At 36.6% G+C, this 21200-nt stretch overlaps 3 protein-coding genes across 4 annotated transcripts; all 3 read right to left on the bottom strand.

The window, feature by feature from the left end:
- Window positions 1-116: 116 nt before the first annotated feature.
- Window positions 117-3384, bottom strand: LOC107416063 (protein ACTIVITY OF BC1 COMPLEX KINASE 3, chloroplastic). Of its 2 annotated transcripts, none has more exons than XM_016024518.4 (5): window positions 2126-3384; window positions 1355-1910; window positions 987-1173; window positions 500-866; window positions 117-335 (listed from the first exon to the last, which is right to left on the bottom strand). In XM_016024518.4, the coding sequence occupies exons 1-5, from the start codon at window positions 3032-3034 to the stop codon at window positions 324-326; spliced, it is 2031 nt and encodes a 676-aa protein (XP_015880004.1). In that variant the 5' UTR covers window positions 3035-3384; the 3' UTR covers window positions 117-323. The 2 variants fall into 2 exon arrangements, with proteins under 2 accessions (XP_015880004.1, XP_015880003.1); XM_016024517.4 differs by having other exon boundaries at window positions 117-308; window positions 2126-3382.
- Window positions 3385-3587: 203 nt separating this feature from the next.
- Window positions 3588-7663, bottom strand: LOC125418317 (uncharacterized). Its single transcript, XM_048466781.1, has 3 exons — window positions 7415-7663; window positions 7020-7349; window positions 3588-3656 (listed from the first exon to the last, which is right to left on the bottom strand). Exons 1-3 carry the CDS (start codon window positions 7661-7663, stop codon window positions 3588-3590), a joined length of 648 nt encoding a protein of 215 aa, XP_048322738.1.
- Window positions 7664-7891: 228 nt separating this feature from the next.
- Window positions 7892-14316, bottom strand: LOC107416021 (DNA topoisomerase 1-like). The gene is made up of 12 exons (XM_048466780.1): window positions 14284-14316; window positions 13952-14056; window positions 13451-13519; window positions 13288-13368; window positions 12359-12523; window positions 12131-12256; window positions 11038-11118; window positions 10845-10854; window positions 10624-10757; window positions 10382-10465; window positions 10230-10319; window positions 7892-8113 (listed from the first exon to the last, which is right to left on the bottom strand). Exons 1-12 carry the CDS (start codon window positions 14314-14316, stop codon window positions 7892-7894), a joined length of 1200 nt encoding a protein of 399 aa, XP_048322737.1.
- Window positions 14317-21200: the final 6884 nt, after the last annotated feature.

The raw sequence follows: 21200 nt of genomic DNA, 5'->3' as shown, positions 1-21200 counted from the left end.
ACATACATTTAGAATGTGCCACTCTCTTCCTAATTCTATCCGTTTAAACAAATTATGGCAAGTGTTTTTTTTATTTCTGTTTTGTTCTTCTTAACATTTTTCAATTTCAGAAGAAATGAGCAACATAAATGTATTAGTTCAACTCAAAGTAATATATATCTATATATACATATATACAAATGTCAAGATGAAGCGGAAACTGTTGCTGGAGCTCGAAGTACTTGCTGCAGCAACCTTGCAGCAAGACGTTGAGTAATCCCACCAATGACACGTCCTCCAAGAATACGTCCCTCAGGTTGCTGAAGGACCTACTCATGTATGATTCACAAATTAGCCTTACAAAGGATGTGGTCAAGTTAATACTTAGATTAAAATTTTTTAAATATTCCGTATAACAAATATGTCATAGATGATATGTATATATATATATATATATATATTAAAAAAAGAGAGAGGGCAAATTTTTTTAAAAAAAGAATGCAGAGAATAGAGTGCGTACTTGTAAAATTGGCTGAAAAAGGGACGGATCAAAATTTTCAGATGATCGCAGAAGTCCCCATATCCTGTACACTTGATCTCTGAGCTCTATCATGTTTTGCTGTTCAGTCTTGCTCATGGAAATAACTCCACTTGCATTGCCATTAAACATTAGAGCTCTCAAAAGATCAGGAATCGAGTTGTACGTATCGATAACTGTGCCTAGCACAAACGCTTCTGTGATGCGGACTGCCTCTTTAATAACTAAAATCCGGAGTTCTTCACCGTCTGGGGCCAATAACAACTTCAAAACTGGCTGTAAAGCATCTTTTGCAGAGAAATCTCTATCTTTTCTTCCTTGAACCAGTAGGCTTTCAAGTCTATTCCACCTGCAGCAGACCAGAATTAATAAATTGTCAAAAGTAGTTTCAAAAGCATTTTAGTGATATCCATTTTACATTTGATTTGAAGGAAAGGAAAAAGTTAAAAGATAGCAAAGTAGTTCATGCCTAAACTTCCCGTCCTTGAAAAGCAACTCGATAAGAGCATCTCTCAGATATGGATTTGGGTCCGTTAAAAGCCTTTTAGCAAAATAAGGGTATGAAGCAGCCAGCACCTTGAAATTGGGATCAGCATAAAGAGCTAAACCTTCTAGTACAGTAAGCGACCTCAAAATCAATGCGTAGTACGCTGGAACTGCAAGAAAATAATTAATTGAAATGCAAGCCATCAGACAGAGTTGCAAGGCATTTTCTCATTATTTATATGACAACTCTGTGTAAATTCATGTTGTGTAAATACATGAGAACATATAACATAGAGATGGATGAACTGGGGCTAAAAAGTCAGACGCTCAAAGAAGGGTCTTTTAACTCACCGTTGAACGGATACTGGTACAGAACAGCACCCAGACCATCTACCAAAGTCTTGAAATTTAGTTCGCTCACAGTTGAATTGAGTGCATCGTCAAAAAAGTTGCGGAGTGCCGGCACAATAGGAGTGACATCGACATCAGTCGATAAAAAATCTAGAGCATAGTAATCACGGGCCATAGCTTCATAATCTCGATTGACCATGTGCACAACATGACCAATGATAGCAAACCTTGCTTCCTCAGGTGTCTCACTCATCATTCCAAAATCAAGGAAAGCGAGTTTTCCCTCAGGGGTAGCCAAGAGATTACCGGGATGAGGATCCGCATGAAAATATCCATACTCCAGCAGCTGTCGGAGGCTGCATTGTATGCCGGTATTAACTAGATCCAATACTTTGAGACCTTGTTTCTCGATGGCAGCTTGCTCGTTTAATTTTACGCCATCAACCCACTCCATGGTCAGCACTTTGCTGCTGGTATAATCCCAGAAAATGTCAGGGACAAGAACATCTTCCCTGTCGGCGTACAGTTTTTTAAACCTCCTTGCATTCTTACCCTCCTGCAGGCACCTGCCAGTAAGTCAAATTAACATTCACAACACAACACAGACAAAAACAAAACCACAAAATAAATAAATAAATAAAATCTCAATCAATCATAACAAAAATCCATCCATTCTGCCATCCTAGTTTTTATATTATTGATAATAGTATGGTAAACAGAGAAAAAGAGAGGGCAACAACATAAACGAATAAAATAATAAAATTAACCTGCCTGGACATAGTTGAGCTCCTGATAGACTCTGCGGGCAAACTCATCGATAAGGGCAACAACATCACTGGTTACTATATCGACATATTTATTGATGAGAAATCCAAGGCCTCTAATGAGGTAGAAGTCCAGTCCAATGGCTTCTTCAATACCGGGGCGTTGCACCTTCACAGCAACAACAACGTCACCTGATCGCAGTCGAGCTTTGTAGACTTGACCCAGACTGGCGGCTGCAATTGGGGACGGAGATATCGAAGAGAATATGGAGTCCAGTGATAGTCCCAACTCCCTCTCAATACATGAAAACGCATCTGCGTCCGGGAACGTCGGCAGAGCATCCTGGAGTTGGGACAGCTCCTCCAGATACTCCGCCGGGCAGAGGTCGGGCCTCGTCGACAGGCCCTGTCCTAGTTTCACAAAGGTGGGGCCCAATCGGGTGAAGACGCTTCGCAGCTCAGCGGCCCGCTTCCTCTTATTTCGATCCAATACGCCCTTCCTCTGGTCCACCAACACCTTCACCCCAAACCAACTCAGCGCTATCAAAATTTGCAGCGCCCTCCCAACAACCTTAATCGGGCGGGACCCGTATCTCGCGGCAAGAAGTTCCGGGCTGTAAAGGGACGCATTGGCAGCACGTAACATGGCCCTTGCCTCCGCCTGTAGATCCTCCGTGCGATCCCCTCCTCCTCGTCGATAGATTTGCACCTGGTGCTGCTGCATCGACGACCCATCGGCGGCTTCTTTTGGTCTAGCCGCCTCCACCAGAGCCGCCCGTAGTCCTAGTCGTTGTCGACGGAATCTTCTTTTCCCAAGGGGATTGGGATGGGGAGGATCAGGAAAATCCTGCCTCCAAGATTTCGGCGGCCATAAAGATAAAGTAAACGGCTGATTAGCAGCTGCTGCTACGACCATGGCTACCGGTCGTCTTCAACATGCAATTCCGCAAAATCCCTGCGTCCGCAAATGCTAGCCACAATATGCCGTTTGCGTTTCTTTTATTTTATTTTATTTTATTTGTTTGTTTATTAACTTTATTTAGGGTTAGCACCGCCACTTCCATACGTTACAACTAAACAATCCCGTTGGACACATAGCTACCATAATAATTTTATTGATTTTAATTTTAATTTTTTCTCCAAGGACATAGCAAATTGCAAATATCCTAAAGCCAATCACGTTTCAACAGTGCCAATGTATTTCAGACATGTACGCCATGGTTTGTGAGGCCAAAAAGAAAAAAATTTCCAAAAATAAATAAATGAAGAATGTCGCCAACTGCCCTGCTCATCATTAGATTAGAATAACATACGACAAGAATTTCCGCTGGAATAATTGAAGAAAAAAAATTGTTAATATCTATACATTTATATATTAATAAATAATATCTATAATTGAACAATGGATAAATGGGTAAGGGTCTTTATTTTCAATGTTGAAGGAGAGGCAGTGGCATTTGAGCAATTTATCAGAATCTGAAGTCGGGGTCCACACCCAATGCCCAAGCAAATTTCGCCAGGAGAGACTTGTTAAACATCTGCAAGTATAACAGATAATCATCTAGTTACCAATAGCCGGTATTCAATCACAATTTTGTTTTTTAACAAAATTGTTTTTTTTTTTTTTTTTTTTTTTTTTTTTGGCCCCAGTGCCACCGTTTTCCGATCTTCTTTGGTCTTCATGTCTCGTTCCATTTTCTCAATCTTTGCTGTTGTTTGACCCATCTTCCTCTCTAACTTGTGTAATAAATTCACAAGAGTAGCATATTCCCACGAGCTGATGAAATTTATGTTGGAAACAATGTATAAATATATGTGTATATATATGTGGAATAACAATTAAACAAATATAGGAAATAAATAAAACAAATTATCGAGAATCTGTATCTTCTTTAGTTTAGTAATCTGTTGGTTGGATCCGTGCGGGTGTTTTTCGACGATAGTCTCCTAGGATATAACCGATTGCAAAACTTTTGAACACAGCACCAGCAAAGCTTTCCTCGAACTTTCAGTGTACCTAATTTTTATCACACTCACTAACCAAAATGTGCAGAAAAACTAATTTTTTCTCTTTGTTTACAAAAAACAAAACTTAAAAGGAGTACAAGTCACCATTCTCTATTTTTCTTTTTCCAAAAACCCATGTAGGAAAGTCAAAGGCCACATTCAAAACCATTCAAATACATCAAGGCCTATTTATTCCCCACTAACACCACTCACTCAAATCATTCAAAATTAAAAAATCATTTCAAATGTTACAATCCCCCATATGAATGATTTGATTACTATGCATGACTCTAATGGTAAAGCTCTGCAGTTGGAACCTGCATAGGATAGGTAGATGTTACTCTTTGAACTTTTTCTTGTGAGACTACATTTTCTTTACTGACTAATGGTAGATGTGATATCTTTGAACCATTTCGTCGTTTGTGTAAATGACAACATAGTTCACACAGATTCCTTCCTGATACACTTCAGTTCTCACTGTTGTGTTCATTTTGGCCTTAACAATTCTCCTTCGAAGTGGCCACTCTTCTCTCTCACATAGGTGATTCATTTTTCCAATGTAATCAGCATCACTATGCAAATATTACTATACACACACTTATAGGAATCATTAAAAGCATACTTTATGCTTAACCTCTTTCTATCATTGTTTCATCATAGAAATGGGCAGAGGATTAACCCCCACAATGAACCATACCAATCTTTATAATTGCATTGTCCCATTGAACCTAGATCTTGGGATCTCCAGTCAACTAGGTTGGGTTTCTATCGTATCGACTTTACTCACGAACTTTAATCTCATTCCCCTTGATGATTTCTCAACTAATTCTTTATTTAACCCTTTGGTTAGCAGATCTGCAATGTTATCTTTCGACTTTATATTGTTTATCGAGATAACTCCCGTTGAGATTAGTTGTCTAATAGAATTATGTCTACGACAAATATGTCTAGACTTTCCATTATACATCACATTCTGTGCCCTGTCAATCGCAGATTGACTATCGTAATGTATACTTATTGCTGGCATAGGTTTAGGCCACCTCAAAATGTCCTCCGAAAATTGGTGTAGCCATTCGACCTATTCACCATATTTATCTAATACGATGAACTCAGATTCTATCGTGGATCGAGCTATTACTATTTGTTTTGAGGACTTCCACGTCATAGCTGCACCCGCTAATGTAAAGACAACCACTAGTGGATTTTGAATCTTTGATATCCGATATCCAGTTAGCATCACTGTACTAATACAGCTGGATATCTCGTATAGTGCAGTCCATATTCACGAGTATATTGTAAGTATCTTAATACTCTAACAATTCCTTTTCAATGATCATTATTTGGATTACTCGTGTCTTTACTTAGTCTACTTATAGCATAGGCTAAGTCTGGTATTGTACAATTCATTAAGTACATCAAACTTCTAATCACCCTCACGTATTCCACTTGAGATACACTCTCTCCTTTATTTTTGGATAAGTGTAAACTCACATCTGTTGGTGTTCTGGCTATATTAGTATCATCTTTACTAAACTTAGCCAATATTTTATCCACATGATGCATTTGACTAAGAATAATTCCATTCAAAGTCCTTGTGATTTTTTATTCCTAAAATCACATCAGCAAGCCCCATATCTTTTATATCAAATTTGGATTTCAACATTGCTTTCGTAGTTCGGATCATATGGTCGTCACTACCCACAATGAGTATGTCATCTACATACAAACAAAGAATGACATATCCATTCTCTGTATCCTTTACATAGATACACTTGTCACACTCATTTATCTTAAATCTATCACTTAGCATGGCATTATCAAATTTTTGATGCCATTGCTTCGGAGCTTGTTTAAGTTTATATAAGGACTTCACCAATCTACAGACTTTCTTTTCTTGTCTTGGAGCGGAGAACCCTCGGGTTGCATATCCTATGAAAATTCAATCAACTGTTTTAGGACCTATCTTCACTCTCTTCGGAGTGGGTACAACAACTTTAGCTAGATACCCCCACACTCGTAAGTAATTATAGGAAGGTTGTCTTCCTTTCCATAATTCATAGGGTATCTTTACTTGGTCCTTTCGGGAAACCTTATTTAAAAGGTCGTTTGCCAACCAAACAACTTCCCCCACAAGTTCTGAGGTACTCCAGAACTTATCAGCATTACATTCATCATTTCTTTCAAAGTTCTATTTTTCCGTTCAGCCACACCATTTGATTGTGGTGAATATGGTGGAGTTACTTCATTTATTATGCCATGTTATGCACAATACTCTCCAAATGGACTTACATATTCCCCACCACGATCATTTCTGATCATTTTAATTTTTCGGGTGAGTTGATTTTCAACTTCTGTTTTATAGAGAATAAATTTCTCTATAGCCTTATCCTTGCTCTTAAGCAAGTATACATAGAAATATTTCATGCTATCATCAATAAAGATGATAAAGTACTTATTACCACCTCTAGTCGATGCAAACTTTAAATCTATGTATTAAATCTATTTCTTTCAATTGTTTGATATGACAATCTCGTTAATTTTGCCTCTACACAAGTTTCACATTTATGTTTGGTATCAATGTCAAACCTGGGAATATGATTCAAGTTAATTAACCTCCGTAGAGAATTATAATTAACATGACCTAGTCTATCATGCCACAAAATGGAAGACTCAAGCAAGTAAATGGAAGAAGTACTAGCTTTATTATTAATATTCTTTGGCATTACAGTCATTACATTCAATTTGAAAATACCATTGACTATATAGCCCTTTCCCACAAACATCCCATACTTGGACAAGATAACCTTGTCTGACTTAAACACTAAGCGAAAACCATGCATGCTTAGCAACGATCCAGACATCAAATTCTTACGAATATCTGGAACATACAATACATTATTAAGAGTTAGATCCTTCCCAGAGGTCATCTTCAAGACAATCTTGCCCTCCCATTGGATTTCTGAATAGGCAGAGTTACCCATGAACAACTTCACCCCATTTGCCTTTGGTTCGAAGGAGGTGAACATGCTTCCATTTGCACACACGTGGCAGGTTGCACCTGTATCTATCCACCACTCTCTTGGGTTAGAACCCACTAGGTTCACCTCAGAGACAACAGTGCTTAGGTCAATCTCATCAACCTCTCTTGTGATATACTCCATCATCATTGTCTCTATGTTCCTCTTTCTCTTCGGAAGTCTACAATCCACCGCTCTGTGACCCATCTTGTCACAATTGAAACATTTCCTTTGGAACTTGGCCTTCTTGGAGATGCCTCCTTTAGCCCCACCTTGGAATTCTTTCCAGGTTTCTTCTTGTTCTTGGAGCTACTTCCATGCTCCATAACATTTGCCTTCATTTCGGCCTTCATGAATCTTCTATCAGACCTCTTATTGTCATCTTCAATTTGAAGCTTTCCAATAAGAGCCTCCATGTCCATATCCTTTCTCTTGTCCTTGAGATAATTTCTAAAGTCTCCCCAACTAGAAGACAGCTTCTCAATCATTGCAACAACTTGAAAGGCTTCATTAATGACCATCCCTTCAGTAAGAAGTTCTTGGATGAGCACTTACAGCTCATGCATTTGACTTATCAAGGGCTTGGTATCTACCATCATGTGGTTCAAGAAACGGCCTATAACAAACTTTCCGAACTCAGCATTTTCAGTTTTGTACTTTCGGTCCAAAGTTTCCCACAGCCCTTTTGCTGAATTCGTGCAACAATACACTCCATACAAGGCATCGAATAGGCCATTCAGGACATAATTTCAATATAAGTAATCGGAATTCTTCCATGCATTCACTGCCATCAATGTTTCTTTGTCACTCTCTTCATCACTTGGTGGTGCATCCTCAGTTAGGAACCTCGCAAGTCTCAAAGTAGTAAAGTAGAACAGCATTTTCCCCTGCCACCTCCTGAAATTAGCCTCATCGAACTTCTCTAGTCTTTCTGCATGACTTGCAGGTGGAGGCACTTGAAAAACAGCAGTCTACGAAGGCACTTGTGCAGCAAGTACATCTCCACTAGCCATTTCTGTATGATCACAAAAAACAGAAATCAATTAGTTGTTATTTTCTATCTCAACAAACTAATTTAAACCAATTTTCAAAAGGAAAATACATAAAAATGTGTTTTTTTTAGGGTTTCTATATACACCCATAAAAATTACTGTATACACCCACAAAATTACTGTTCACGTGACTGTTCATGTCACTGTTCACTGCCATGTGTCACCCCGGGAGACTGCCACATGTCACACTCTCCGACGGCCATGTGTCATCTGCCACAGGTCGACATGTGGATCATCCTTAGCACGACACGTGGCTTACTAGACATGACATGTGTCACCTATAAGAGGTCGACATGTGGCACTAGCAAAGTTCGACATGTGGCTCCCTCAGAAGCCGACATGTGGAGATGTGGACGACCGACACGTGGCTTCACCAATGTTTGACATGTGGCCTTGCCACGATGAGCCATGTGTCGTCGTTTCGTCTCGACACGTGGTGCTCTCTTTCAGTGATACGTGGCGTGTCCAATCGGGCCAAATTTCTTTGGGCCTTTTTCTAGACTGGGCTCGGTCTTGGGCTGAACAGTAACCTGTTCTAACCACGAGCTGGGCTTTGGAACTGGGCCAGGTCCATCAGAATTTAAAATTCAGGCCCACTGACCCAGAAACCTATCCAGACCTTTTTTTTCGACCCGTTAATCCGTTTTTCGACCCTTCTTCAACCTCCAACCATGTTTTTTTGACCCAGTTTCAATTTTTCTCCCATTGTTACTGTTCCGGTGACCCAAAAAATACCGAAAAAGTACCAAAATATTTAGAAATTCTTGGGTAATTCAATTTTTAAAAAAAAAAATTTTGATTTCAAACAAAATAAACAATTACCCAAGAATTTTAAACCCATGGGAAAACCATTTTTTTTTTCTTTTACCCTTTCCAATATCGAAATAGACACAAATAAAACAAAACCCAAGGCAAGAAAATTTTGTGGGAATAAAATTTTATGTGGGAACAAAATTTTTATAAACAACCAAAAAATTATATACCCACAAAATTAAATCCACTGGCAATATATTTTTATTTTCCTTATCAAACCCGATACAACCCACAAAAGTTAACAAAATAAATTATTTTAAACAAGAAAGATCACTTAGATGTATACGGGTTTAAAAGCAAAAAATAAATATATATTTATTTTCATCAACACAAACACAGATAAATCATCCACTTATATATATACATATATTTTCGGAAAAGGACTAGTCTTAAGATTGTTGGAAACAATGTGTAAATATATGTGTATATATATGTGGAATAACAATTAAACAAATACAGGAAATAAATAAAACAAATTATTGAGAACCTGTATCTCCTTTATTTTGGTAATCTGCTGGTTGGACAAATTATCCGAGGCTTGTGTGGTACTACAGTGTCCTTAAGACGATTTCCGTCCCACTGGTGTGGGTGTTTTTTGACGGCAGTCTCCCAGGATACAATAGATTACAAAGCTTCTAGACACAGCACCACCGAAGCTTTCCTCGAACTTTTAGTGTACCTAATCTTTACCACACTCACTAACCAAAATATGCAGAAAAATGAATTTTTTCTCTCTGTTTACAAAAAATGAACGTAAAAAAAGGAGTACAAGTCACTATTCTCTATTTTTCCTTTTCCAAAAACCCACGTAGGAAAGTCAAAGGCCACATTCAAAACGATTCAAATACATTAAGGCCGATTTATTCCCCACTAACGCCAGTCACTCAAATCATTCAAAATTAAAAGACCGTTTCAAATGTTACAATTTATAATGGAAAAAAAAAAGAAAAAAGAAAAAGAAAAAAAGTAGTAAATAAGTAACATTACGCTTCAGGGGTTAAGTTTCTCTTTCGCTTTTCATGAGCATCCTATAATGGAGGCTTTCCTTTCTTTGCCCTGACCAGGTTTATTTTTAGCTCTCTTTACATCCTAACAAAAATGATTATGTCAGTTCTGTGAATGAGTAGAAAAATTTTTGGCCATCACAATCCAAAGAATATTTCTTTTTATATAGTTTATGAAGGGGAAAAACTTCCTATAATGTTATAGGTATGACCACTACCTGAAGTTCACCAAGTTTCTCCATTAACCTTGACATTTGTGCATTGTGAGATTTGGATATAGTATGCTGATGATTGCAGATGATAGCAACCTGCAATGGAAATCCCAAAATTTATATTAGAGCCTAAGGACTTGAGAAAGGTTAAATTTTACCAGAGAAACTGTCATCACCTTTTTGTTAGCATGCTCATAGTAATTTCTTTTTGTAATATCCCCATCTTGAGTTTCCCTATTCAACTGGCATTAGGTTTACCCAAAAGAATAAAAGATTAAGTAAATGAGAATTTTTTTTTTTCTGAAAAAAGACTGATTAAGCATTTATAATATATATATATACATCTATAGTGTATATACATAAAAATAACCTGAGGACTGCATAGAACACACAAACTTACCATATCATCCAACGTTATAGATGCATTATATGTATGAAAAACTTTTGCTGTAAGGCTAGGCATGAGTTCCTTTAGATGTGCATTCAGTTTACCTGTATCCAGCTTGTCAAAGAGATCATCACTGCCTTGTTTCCCTGAAATAAATAGAAAAGCCATTCTACACCTTGTTTTCAGATTCAAATGATATATCCCAAAGTAGGGAATTTATTAAGTGTATTCACCAGCTTGGAACTGCATTATTGCCATATAAACAGGAAGCTCAACTTCAACAATATTTTCGTATCTGATTAAGTCTTTACCAAGGAAGTTAAATTGAATTTGTAAAAGAGAAATAAACTGGTTAATACTGGTGTAACCAAGACATTAAACAGGCTGTGATAGTTCATAAATTTCAACAAACTTGAAAAATCATACTTCCAACATGTTTAGGCCAATTGCTTTTACATTCTCTACTTTTAGTGTACAAAAACCAATAGTATCAGCTTCGTCATCATCCTATATGAGGACAACCAATAACGTCAAAAATACCTTCAGCAAATTGCAAACCAAGACTGCACAGAGGTACCAGAAATTTTAGGCAACTTTGACAAAAAATTGGAGTAAATGAAAGCTGCACAATCAATAACCAGATAAGAACAGAAATATTTACTACAGGAAGCCTAAATTGCAAACTTTTACACACACCCCTTCGTTAATCAGCCGAGTCCCACACAAAATTAGAAATGTCATTTGCACTATGTCAGACTTAAATGCAAAATCCAAAACCCTTTCATGTAACAAGGTTAAATAAGAATTACAACTCTTACCGCATATTTTGATCAATATTTAAAGTTTGGATCCAAAATCATGTCATCATTAAAACTCATTTAACTTCAAGATCATCCCCTTATGTGACTTCAACCTACCTGTTCACAACTGAGCTTTAAGCTTAGGGGACAAGGTATACCTATAATTCATAGATCGATAAAATCCAATGAAGATCGCATATCAGGTTGGCTGTAGACTAATAGAATGTATAGATACCAAATCATCGTATAAGGATTGAATTGTTAACTTTATTTCTTATTTATAAAGTATATTTTAAAATCTCTAAGGCAATAAATAGACGACTAATACATAAACTAAATTACAAATAAAATAGTAGAATAGTAAAATGTTGGTGATTGTTAATTACAAACATTTATAATTAATTTCTTGCATTGAAAATCTAAACTAAATTGCAGAGAACTTGTATTGAATGATACAGTATTGCTTGTCAGGTTGTTATCCACACCTTCTACCATGACAATACAAGTCTATACATAAGTATTTTTCTCCACATTGAGATAAGTTTCAACAGCTTCTAGAAACCTACTATTATAGGTCAGCTACACAATTTTCTTTCTAAAAAAGTTATGCATCTCTGTCATTTGTCCTTTGAGTTACATCTGCACACAACATGCCTTTCTTTTTTTTGCTTTTGTTTTTTTTTTTGGGCAAAAAAGAATAGGTTAAAAATCATTTATACCTTCTCATTGCCAGCCCTCAGAGCAAGTTTATCAATAAGATAGGTAGCAACTGCTATTTGTCTCTTTGTGACATCTTTGCTAGTAAAATTCTTAGTGTATGCTGCCTCAATGTTTTTTATGTATTCCTTTGCTCAAAATATCCAAGATTTAACAATAAGAAAAGGAGCAACACTTGACTAATCAAATAAGATAATGAGCAAGCTTATGGAAACTTTTTGGCTAAGAACCTTTAGCATCCTTGCTTTCTCATATTTCTTCTTATCACTTTGTCCTTTCAAGGAACTACTAGCTGCCAGAAACATGTACTTGAATTCTTTTGAATTGATTGGATCATTCCAGAGATTAGAAAAATGCAAGACGCCAATATATGCATCACAGTAAATCATCAATATCTTTAAATTTAGACAACACTTTACCCCATATTTCAGTGACAGGTATGCAGTTATTAGATTCTAACATGATTTTGATTTTGAATTGCTATCTTTTAACCTTTCCTACACATACATTTGAACAAGGAGAAACAAACCCCAAGAATCCAAATAAGAAACACATCATAAAAAAGATAAAATCCAATTTCAAAACTACAATGCAACGTGTATAGTAAAAAACCTGTAGTGTTTCTTTAAATGAAAGTTAACAGATAAATGTCACAACCACATGCATGATAGATGTTTTCCATCCAGTTTGTACATGGTATGTGTGCATTTCTAACTCCTCAAGCTGTTTCAAATACAAGATTAACCCAGACAGAGAAGGATCCAAATAGCAACCAAATAAATATTTATAAGGATAATTTCACAGACCTCCCCTTAGTTTGCATAAATATAAGAAGCCACCACCTGTTTTCCCTGATAGTTTCAAAATTCATCAATTGGTTCCATTATTGCCAACTACAATTGGTTTTAAATGATAAAATTAGAAAGGTCTAAGAACCAAGAGACAACTTTTCAAAACACCAGTGGCTTTTCGTAATTATGTCAAATACAAAGGAAGGTCTATGAATATATACTTTCCCTTATTTATAATCGTGAGATCAAGACAGAGAGAAAAATAGATAGTATAGACTTTATAGAATGATAAACAAGGAATAATACCTATAAATCCTCAAACCATGACCCACACCCTCCCTAAAAGAGTCAAATGTAGAGATGACCACCTTCTCTTTTACACCATCAATAACAGCCCACATACACTTCTCCTCTTGTTTTAATTTCTCTTCCCTTAAGGTCTTCTTCTCCTGCATCAACAGAATGCCTAAGTTAACAACACAACACCCTCCCTAAAAGAGTCAAATGTAGAGATGACCACCTTCTCTTTACACCATCAACAACAGCCCACATATACTTCTCCTCTTGTTTCAATTTCTTTTCCCTCAATGTCTTCTTCTCCTGCATCAACACAATGCCTAAGTCAACAACACAAAACATAAAGCTATAGTTATAAGTTTGATCTAGTATGTACCTTAGTAGAAAAAAGTAATAGTACTTTATACATAGCTTAGAGATGAATGGTGAACCACCATGGATAACGAATGAAGGCATATAGAAACCTCAACATTACCATGTCACTGATCAAACTTATGTAAAGATCTCACAAGCATCATAAATTCATAATAACAATCATACACCATTTATAAGAGTGTCCAGTGTGTCATTCTTAACATAACGGTCCTTCCCAAATAAGTATAAGAAAATGTATTTAAAAAATGTAGAAAATGAAGAGAAGAAAAAAAGACGGTGTTGAAGGGAGGTTTGGTCTTATAATGACGTTAAAATTCCGTTAATGTCAAACCTTGAAAAGATATGGCAACATCAACCAACCTCTGAACTCATTTGTTTCTTCTTCTCCTTTTCATTTTGATGCCAGTCATATATTGGGGTGAAGTCACAGGAGTCGAATTTCTGAATTACATGGTTCTTCCCAAACTATGGTACCATATAAGCCTCAGATCATTTTTCAACCAGCAGATTAAAGCTAAGGACATTCAGGTTCTTAATTTTATTTTATTAATTTTTTTAAATTTTGTTTACATTTGTAGATCCACATTTATATACACATATATTATATTCCCATAATATTTGTTTTTTTACAATCTTAAGATAATACATTTATATATGTTTATATATGTGTGGATGGTTGTTTTTAGATATACTGGATCTATGGTTTTTGTAGGAATTTTTCCCATGGCTTGAATTTTTGTGGGTTTATTCTTTGTGTTTGTTTTATAAATTTTATTCCCATAAAATGACATGCCATGATTTATTTTTGCTTTGTGTCTGTTCGGTTGAAAGGAAAAAAATAAAAGAAAAGAAAAGAAAAGGTTTTGGCTTCCAAACCCGTATAGATTGTGTGATGGGCATGCTATAATTTTTGGTTTTATTTTATTAAAATGTATATAAATAGCTCTATAACATATACATGCCCATGATATGGTCTCTTTATTATTATTGGGTATGGAATCAAAATATTTCTTTTCTCCCATGGTTTAAAATTCTTGGACAATTCATCATGTTTGTTTTAAATCAAAAATTTTCCCAAAATTTAATTATCCATGAATTTCTAAACATTTTGGTATTTTTTGGTCACCGGAATAGTGAAAATAGATGAAAAATGGTGAACCGGGTCGAAAAAACCCGGTTGGAGGTTGAAGACGGGTCGAAATTTGGGTTAACGGGTTAGAAAAACAGGTTTGGATAGGTTTCTAGGTTAGTGGGCCTGAATTTTAAATTCTGATGGACCTGGCCCAGTTCTAAAGCTTAACCCATGGTTAGAACAGATTACTGTTCAGCCCAAGCCCAAGCCCCATCCAGACCTAGGCCCAAGGAAATTCAACCCGATTGGGCATGCCATATGTCGCTGCAAGAGAGTGCCACATGGAGGGACAAAACAATGACATATGGCACACCATGGTGAAGCCATGTGTCGCACAGTGGCGAGCCACATTTCATTCATCCGTAGTGCCATGTGGCGACCTTTGAGGGGGCCACGTGTCGGATCCGACTTATGCCACATGTCGGCCATCCACGGCACCACGCGTTGAGCAAAGAATGCTGTTATACTTGACTACTTTGGGCCTTACGAGGTTCCTAACTGAGGATGCACCACCAAGTGATGATAAGAGTGATAAGGAGCCTCTGATGGCGGTGGATGTGTGGAAGAATTACGATTATTTAGGTCAGAATTATGTCCTGAATGGCCTATCTAATGCCTTGTATGGAATGTACTGTGGCACGAATTCAGCAAAAGAGTTGTGGGAAACTTTGGAATGGAAGCACAAGACTGAGAACGTAGGGTCCGGAAAGTTTATGTTAGGCAGATTTAAGAACTTCTTGTTGAAGGGATGTTCATTAATGAAGCCTTTCAAGTTGCTGCAATGATTAAGAAGCTGCGTCCTAGTTGGGGAGACTTCAGAAATTATCTTAAACACAAGAGAAAGGAAATGGACATGGAGGGAGTTTCGAATAGAAGATGATAATAGGATGTTTGAAAGAAGATCCATGAAGGCTGGAGTGAAGGCTAATGTTGTGGTGAATGGTAGTAGCTCCAAGAATAAGAAGAAACCTGGAAAGAGTTCCAAGTTGGGGCCTAAAGGAGGCATCTCTAAGAAGGCTAAGTTCCAAGGGAAATGTTTCAATTGTGACAAGATGGGTCATAGAGCGGTGGATTGTAGACTGCTGAAGAGAAAGAGGAACATAGAGACAATGATGATGGAGCACATCATAAGAGAGGTTAATGAGATTGACCTAAGCACTGTTGTCTCTGAGGTGAACCTAGTGGGTTCTAACCCAAGAGAGTGGTGGATAGATACAGGTGCAACCCACCACGTGTGTGCAGATGGAAGCATGTTCACCTCCTTCGAACCAAAGGCAAATGGGGTGAAGTTGTTCATGGGTAACTCTGCCTATTCAGAAATCCAAGGGGAGGGCATGATTGTTTTGAAGATGACCTCTGGGAAGGATCTGACTTTTAATAATGTACCATATGTTCCAGATATTCATAAGAATTTGGAGTCTGGATCGTTGCTAAGCAAACATGGTTTTCGCTTAATGTTTGAGTCAGACAAGGTTATCTTGTCCAAGTATGGGATGTTTGTGGAAAAGGACTATGTAGTCAATGGTATGTTCAAATTGAATGTAATGATTGTAATGCCAAAGAATATTAATAACAAAGCTAGTACTTCTTCTGTTTACTTGCTTGAGTCTTCCATTTTGTGGCATGGTAGACTAGGTCATGTTAATTATAATTCTCTGCGGAGGTTAATTAACTTGAATCATATTCCTAGGTTTGATATTGATACCAAACATAAATGTGAAACTTGTGCAGAGGCAAAATTAACGAGACTATCACATCAAACAATTGAAAGAAATAATGAACCTTTGGATTTAATACATACTGATGTATGTGATTTAAAATTTGCACCGTCTAGAGGTGGTAATAAGTATTTTATCACTTTTATTGATGATCGCACGAAATATTGCTATGTATACTTGTTAAAGAGCAAAGAAGAGGCTATAGAGAAAATTATTCTCTATAAAATGGAAGTTGAGAATCAACTCACCCAGAAAAATAAAGTGATCAGAACTGATCAAGCTCGGGAGTATGTTACTCCATTTGGAGAGTATGATGCTCAACATGGCATAATACATGAAGTTACTCCACCATATTCGCCGTAATCGAATGGTGTGGCTGAACGGAAAAATAGAACTTTAAAAGAAATGATGAATGCAACGCTGATAAGTTCTGGAGTATCGTAGAACTTATGGGGGGAAGCCGTTTTGTCGGCAAACGACCTTTTAAATAAGGTGCCCCGAAAGGATCAAGTAAAGACACCCTACGAATTATGGAAAGGAAGACAACCTTCCTATAATTACTTACGAGTGTGGGGGTGTCTAGCCAAAGTTGTGGTACCAACTCCAAAGAGAGTGAAGATAGGTCCTAAAACAGTTGATTGCATCTTTATAGGATATGCACAAAATAGTAGTGCATATCGATTTCTCATGTATAAGTCAAAAATTCCTGATATGCATAAGAATACGATAATGGAATCAAGAAATGCATCATTTTTTGAAAATATTTTTCTGTATAAAGTGGAAGAAGGACCGAGTTTGTCGAAATGAACTTATGATACTATCGCTGAAGATAATCATGATAGTGATAAAGAACAAGAAACTGATATTGAGAATAAGGTTGAGCTTAGACATAGCAAGAGAGTAAGAACGGAAAAATCCTACGGTCTGGATTTTCTTAGGTATATGCTAGAAAGTGAACCTCAAAGCTTCTAAGAGGCTATAAATTCTCCTGAAGGGAATTTATGGAAAGCAACTGTAAAAAGTGAGATAAATTCTATCTTACAGAATCACACTTGGGAGTTACTAGATCTTCCTCTAGGTTGTAAGCCTTTAGGTTACAAATGGATTTTTAAAAGGAAGATGAAAGCAGAGGGAACTATCGATAAATACAAGGCAAGGCTTGTAATTAAAGGATACAAGCAAACAAAAAGGCCTTGATTATTTGGATACTTATTCTCCTGCGATGAGAATAAATTCCATAAGGATGGTACTGGCGATCGCTGCATTACGAGATCTAGAAGTACATCAAATGGATATGAAAATAGCCTTTCTTAATGGAGATATAGATGAAGATATCTACATGGTGCAACCCGAGGGTTTCTCTACTCCAAGACAAGAAAAGAAAGTCTGTAGATTGGTGAAGTCCTTGGATGGACTTAAACAAGCTCCGAAGCAATGGCATCAAAAATTTGATAATGCCATGCTAAGTGATGGATTTAAGATAAATAAGTGTGACAAGTGTATCTATGTAAAGGATACTGAGAATGGATATGTCATTCCTTGTTTGTATGTAGATCACATACTCATAGTAGGTAGTGACGATAATATGATCCGAACTACGAAAGCCATGTTAAATTCCAAATTTGACATGAAGGATATAGGACTTACTGATGTGATTTTAGGAATGAAAATCACTAGGACTTTGAATGGAATCATTGTTAGTCAAGCGAATTATGTAGATAAAATACTGGCTAATTTTAGTAAAGATGATACTAATATAGCCAGAACACCTGTAGATGGAAGTTTGATGTACCTAATGAATTGTACAAGACCAGACTTAGCCTATGCTATAAGTAGACTAAGTAGATACACGAGTAATCTAAATGATGATCATTGGAAAGGAATCGTTAGAGTAAGAAGATACTTACGATATACTCGTGGATACAGATTGCATTATATGAGATATCCAGGTGTATTAGAAGGATACAATGATGCTAACTGGATATTGGATATCAAAGATTCAAAATCCATTAGTGTCTATGTATTTATATTAGCTGGTGCAGCTGTGACATGGAAGTCCTCAAAACAAACAGTAATAGCTCGATCCACGATGGAATCTGAGTTCATCGCATTAGATAAATGTGGTAAAGAGACAAAATGGCTATGCCAATTTTTGGAGGACATTCCAAGATGGTCGAAACCTATGCCAGCAATAAGTATACATTGTGATAGTTAATCTGCGATTGGCAGGGCACAGAATGTGATGTATAATGGAAAATCTAGACACATTTGTCGTAGACATAATTCCATTAGATAATTAATCTCAATAGACTATGTAAAGTCTAAAGATAACGTTGCGGTGTGCTAACCAAAGGGTTAAATAGAGAATTAGTTGAGAAATCATCGAGGGGAATGGGATTAAAGTTTGTATGTAAAGTCGATACAATGGGAACCCAACCTCGTTGACTGGAGATCCCAAGATCTAGGTTCAATGGGACAATGCAATTGTAAAGACTGGAATGGATCACTATGGGGTTAATCCTCTGCCCATTCCTATGATGAAATAGTGATTGAAAGAGATTAAGCATAACGTATGCTTTTAATGATTCCTATAAGTGTGTTTTGTAATCTTTGCATAGTGATGCTGATTACATTTGAAAAAAGGAATCACCTATGTGAGAGAGAAGAATGGCCGCTTCAAAGGAGAATTGTTGAGGGCCCAATTCTTTAGAGACTCTCGCAGAGTCAAGTAGGTGTTCAAGGACAAAATGAACACAACAGTGAGAACTAAACTATACCAGGAAGGAATCTGTGTGAACTATGTTATCATTTACACAAACGATGAAATGGTTCAAAGATATCGCATCTACCATTAGTCAGTAAAAAAGATATAGTCTCACAAAGGAAGGTTCAAAGAGTAACATCTGCCTATCCTATACAGGTTCCAACTGCAAAGCTTTACCACCAAAGTCTTGCATTATATAGTAGTCAAATCATTCATGTGGGGGATTGTAAACATTTGAAATGTTTTGAATTTTAATGATTTTGACTTTCATGGGCTTTAATTCATTAATGGGTCTTAAATGAGTTTTATTGGTTTGCCGTTTTTGGGTTTTGGAATAAGGAAAGAAAGAAGAAAGAAGGAAATAATTGATTTTGTGTGAATTTTTCTTAATCCTAGACTCCCTCATGTGTGTTTTTGAAATAATAGAGAAAAATGTGTTTTCTGCATATTTTTGGTTAGTGAGTGTGGTAAAGATCAGGTACTCTGAAAGTTTGAGGGAAATCCAGGTTGTGTTTTGCTTGAGATTTCGAATCCGTTGTATCATAGGAGACTGCCATTGAAAAACACTTGCACTGGTGGGATGGAAATTATCCTAAGGAAACTGTGGTACCACACAGGCCTCGGACCATTTTTCAACTAGCAGATTAAAGCTAAGGACATTCAGGTTCTTAATTTTATTTTATTGAGTTTTGTAAATTTTATTTACATTTGTAGATCCACATGTATATACACATATATTATATTCCCATTTTTCTTACAACCACTTTCTTAGTGGCAGACAATTTACTATCCAATGTAGGTGATTTCTTTATTCTTAGGGAAATAGGAATGTAATCATCATGTTCTGCCTTTGTTTATGCTTTGACTGGTACCTGTTTACATTTCATCAGTGTAGGCGAACTTGAAAGCTTTGGCTTTCTAACCAAAGACAGACTAGAGGAATTGTCTTTATCTAGAGGTCTCTTAGTTAAGTTGGCTGAAGTTTTTTTTTTTTTTTTGTCTGTCTATTTGTCATGGTGGAACCACTATGCTGATTATTTGTAACTACAGGCCTTTCCACATCAGGATTGTAAGGCTTACAACCCAACGTTCCTGCATTAGACTTCATTTGAAACCTTGACGATAAAGGTTCATTGTCTAAGTCTTCTAAAGGTCTTCCACAATGTTCTTTGACAATGATGACAGTGATGAACCAGGAATTGATTTTCCAATCCCTTTATTGGCATGGTTAAAGTTCACCTTCAGCCTGGCACTTAAAGGTTTATCATCTTCGGAATCTTCAGAGTCACTATTACATTTAGTATTTACTGGTAATGTCAATGCCAATGCCTTTGCAGACAAAGTAGAAGATTTTGGGCTGGCCATGGGACATATAGCAGCTGATGCCTTAGTACATGAAATCACCTTAGCCTTGATTATATTGGAGTTCAAGCCATTGAAGAATGTACATCAAATATCAACCTTCCCATCTATAAATCATGGCTTTGTGAAGATATTTTCTTTACTTCTTCTGAGTTTAGTTGGTTCAGTTTGGATGAGGAATAGTCCTTTTAAAAATTATGGGCCCATCATCATTATCATAATCATTTACCAAGTTCGGTTTAGCAGAAGTCTCGACTGCCATTTATCCAACCATAGGCAGTGCATTTATATCACATCAGTTGCCTAAAAAGCAAAAACAAAACAAAACTGAACACCCACTTGAAAGGAACTTTGAGGCCTTAAACATTGCAATGGAAGTCCAATAATCTGTGCAAAATAATTATCGATAATTATGAAAAGATAATATTGAATTCAATGGAAAACAATACAACATAAGGAACCATGTTCAATTAAGATATAAAACAAAATGGTCGACCATATTGCAAAGCAACTAAAAAAATACCTTATGACAATGAAGAGAGATGTTATTTACAACCTAAACATCTCAAAGCTAAAGGTTTTGAACGTAATTTGAACTTAACCATAAATTTACTAAGGCTATTCGTCTTCTTG

The sequence above is a fragment of the Ziziphus jujuba genome, chromosome 5 (genome assembly GCF_031755915.1).
Source record: "Ziziphus jujuba cultivar Dongzao chromosome 5, ASM3175591v1".
NCBI lineage: Eukaryota > Viridiplantae > Streptophyta > Magnoliopsida > Rosales > Rhamnaceae > Ziziphus > Ziziphus jujuba.
This window is presented reverse-complemented; position numbering and strand designations above follow the sequence as displayed.